Source organism: Otolemur garnettii, unplaced genomic scaffold (genome assembly GCF_000181295.1).
Source record: "Otolemur garnettii isolate 467f Iridium unplaced genomic scaffold, OtoGar3 scaffold00018, whole genome shotgun sequence".
In the NCBI taxonomy this organism is placed as follows: domain Eukaryota; kingdom Metazoa; phylum Chordata; class Mammalia; order Primates; family Galagidae; genus Otolemur; species Otolemur garnettii.
The window spans coordinates 23,998,266-24,000,835 of NW_003852413.1; the positions used below are offsets into that span (position 1 = coordinate 23,998,266).

Below are 2,570 nucleotides of genomic sequence, written 5' to 3' on the forward strand. Positions count from 1 at the left end.
ATTAAATCATAGCAGTGTAACAACAGCTGATCTTTATGGAAGGTTTACTATGTGTTCACCATGTGCTAGACACAGTTCTGAGCATATTTTTTTTTTTTTTTTGGAGACAGAGCCTCACTATGTTGCTCTTGGTAGAGTGCCTTGGTGTCACAGCTCACAGCAACCTCAAACTCTTGGGCTTAAGCCATTCTCTCACCTCAGCCTCCCAAGTAGTTGGGACTATAGGCGCCTATCACAACGCCTGGCTATTTTTTTGTTGTTGTTGCTGTCGTTGTTTAGCAGGCCTGGGTCAGGTTTGAACCTGCCAGCTCCTGTATATGTGGCCAGCACCCTTAACCACTGAGCTATGGGCGCTGAGCCAGTTCTGAGTATTTTAATGTTCACAACAACCCAATAAAGTAGGTATTATTACCCTCATTCATATGGATGAGGAAACTAATTCCAGGGCCTGTACTCTTAACTACTATATTAGATATTCAATAAATGTTTCTGGAGTAAATTGAATGCCATTATGTTTATGGATATGTTAAATGAAAACACATGAAATTCAAAATCATCTGCATTTAGGAATGCTTTGCTACAAACTCTATAAATTACAGGAGAGCAATTCAAATATTCATATCAACAAATATTAACCATGATTTTTTCCCCTGCGACTTTTGACTTCTCATACTTTCCAAACTTGCTACCATGAACATGAATTACTTTATAACAAGAAAATGAAGTGTTTGTAATAAATATATCCAGTAGGTAATGGTGTGTGGCACCTTTGCCACTAGCTATCATTGTCTTAGGCAAAAGGATCTCTATTAGATACTGATCCTGTTGTTCAGTACCAGCTGAGGTAGGCAACACTATCACATCCTCCAAAGCACCACCTAGGAGCATAACTTTGCTTATCTTAATGTTCTTGAGCTAGTTTCTCATGCAGTTAAGTAAAATTAAAACCCAGTAAAGTAATCTGGTCCCATTCACTCCAGGACCAGGAAAACAGCACCAGGATCACGGTGGGAAGTTCTCACTTTACTCACTTCAAATGTAGCCAGGATGCTCTAAGTGGGAAAAGTAAAACACATGCCCCTGGAGGAACAAGATAACTATAGGAAACTGGTATATAGGAGTTTAATCTAAAGGTGAATATTATGAACTCAGAGATGACACTAAAAAGTTTTAAGTGCATATGTGGTTAAACTCTCTAGAAACAGAGTAGGAATAGGGATCTGAGGAAGAGGAAAAGAGCAATGGGATCGTTTGGGCATTTCAGTTAGATAAATTATGAAACAAGATACTGGGTCCAAATGGTTCTTTTAGGGAATCTACTAAAGGAAGCTAACACCACAGAAGCCTTTTGTACACTCTTAAAACTCAGGTGCCAGTACTACTCTGTGTCATCCTGCCCTCTTCACAAACATAAATACAAATACTGGTTTTTAAAGGGATCAGTCATACACTGGGGGTGCTGGCATCAGTGGAGCGGGATGTAAATGGAGGAGACCAAGGAGAAGGCTCAGAAAGAGCAGGGCTTAGAAGAGTCCCCAGGCCCCGTTAAGATCTAGATCTACATACAACCCCAGATGGGGGTGTTGGGGGGATGTGAGAGGAGTAATTCCCACCCTGGAAACATTCAGTCATTGGGGCTGGGGTGGGGAGTATCAGGGTAGTAGGCATCTTGGGATGATCCCAAGGAACTGAGGAGGCAGGGAGAAGGCTGCGCTGGAGTCCCAAGGAGAAGCCGAATCGCCAGGGTTGCTGTCATCCATGATCGTGGCACGTCCCGGCCCGGGCTGCCCTACCTTCCAAGGTGACGGTGTCCAGCTCTCTCTGGGAGTGCTCAGTCGCTGCCCCCGCCGTCTTGCCGTCTGCCTCCCCAGTGGACCCGCCACCTGCTGCCGCCTCCTCTTTCATCTCCACATCCTGGGGGGCCGGGGTCCCTGGTGGTTCTTGTTCCCCTCCGCCGGGCGGCGGCTTCCCCTTGTCCATACCGCGGCGCCGCGCCGAGCCCTCCTGCTTCATGGCGCCCGGGGTCGCGGCCTAGTCCGGGGACCGAGGCCGGGGCCTCGCGTGAACTCTCGCACCCGGGACCAGGAACCGAGTCCGGCCTGCACACGAGCGCGGGCTAGTGTCGGGCCGCACGATGACGGAGCAGCTGCAAACCCCTTCCCAGCGCTGGGCCTTCTGGGAAACCCCAGGCCGGGCGGGCAGATGGCCGAATCGACAAAGGGGAGATAAATCAACAGCCGAGGTACAGGATGGAGGCGGGTCTTCGAAGAAGAAGCGGGGAGGAGCCTGTATGGTTGGGTTTGTGAGACTTTCGAGTACTTAAGTGTGTTTATATTCTCTCAAGTCCCTCTGGGGTGTATTTCTGCGGATGTCCACGAGAGGTCCCCTCAGACTCTAACCTGGTGTACAATGAACTTAAGAGCACCCCAACCGGGTGGAGTTGGTACGACCTATCCAAGAGTGGGGCTGGATGACGTCATGAGTTGCCGGGCGAATTTGGCGCCGGCGCCGGGACTGGGTAGCCTTCCGCGCTTCAGGTGCTCAACCGCCGCCCACTGCATCCGGCACGA

At 49.0% G+C, this 2,570-nt stretch overlaps 1 protein-coding gene across 1 annotated transcript in view; it reads right to left on the reverse strand.

Annotated features, from left to right (window-relative positions):
- Positions 1-2,336, reverse strand: part of PSMD3 (proteasome 26S subunit, non-ATPase 3) — a 17,941-nt gene extending 15,605 nt beyond the window's left edge. Inside the window, exon 1 of the mRNA XM_003786409.1 lies at positions 1,794-2,336. Within this exon, the coding sequence (XP_003786457.1) occupies positions 1,794-2,013 (220 nt within the window). The 5' untranslated portion in view covers positions 2,014-2,336. The remainder of the gene's footprint in view (positions 1-1,793) is intronic.
- Between the last annotated feature and the right edge of the window lie 234 nt (positions 2,337-2,570).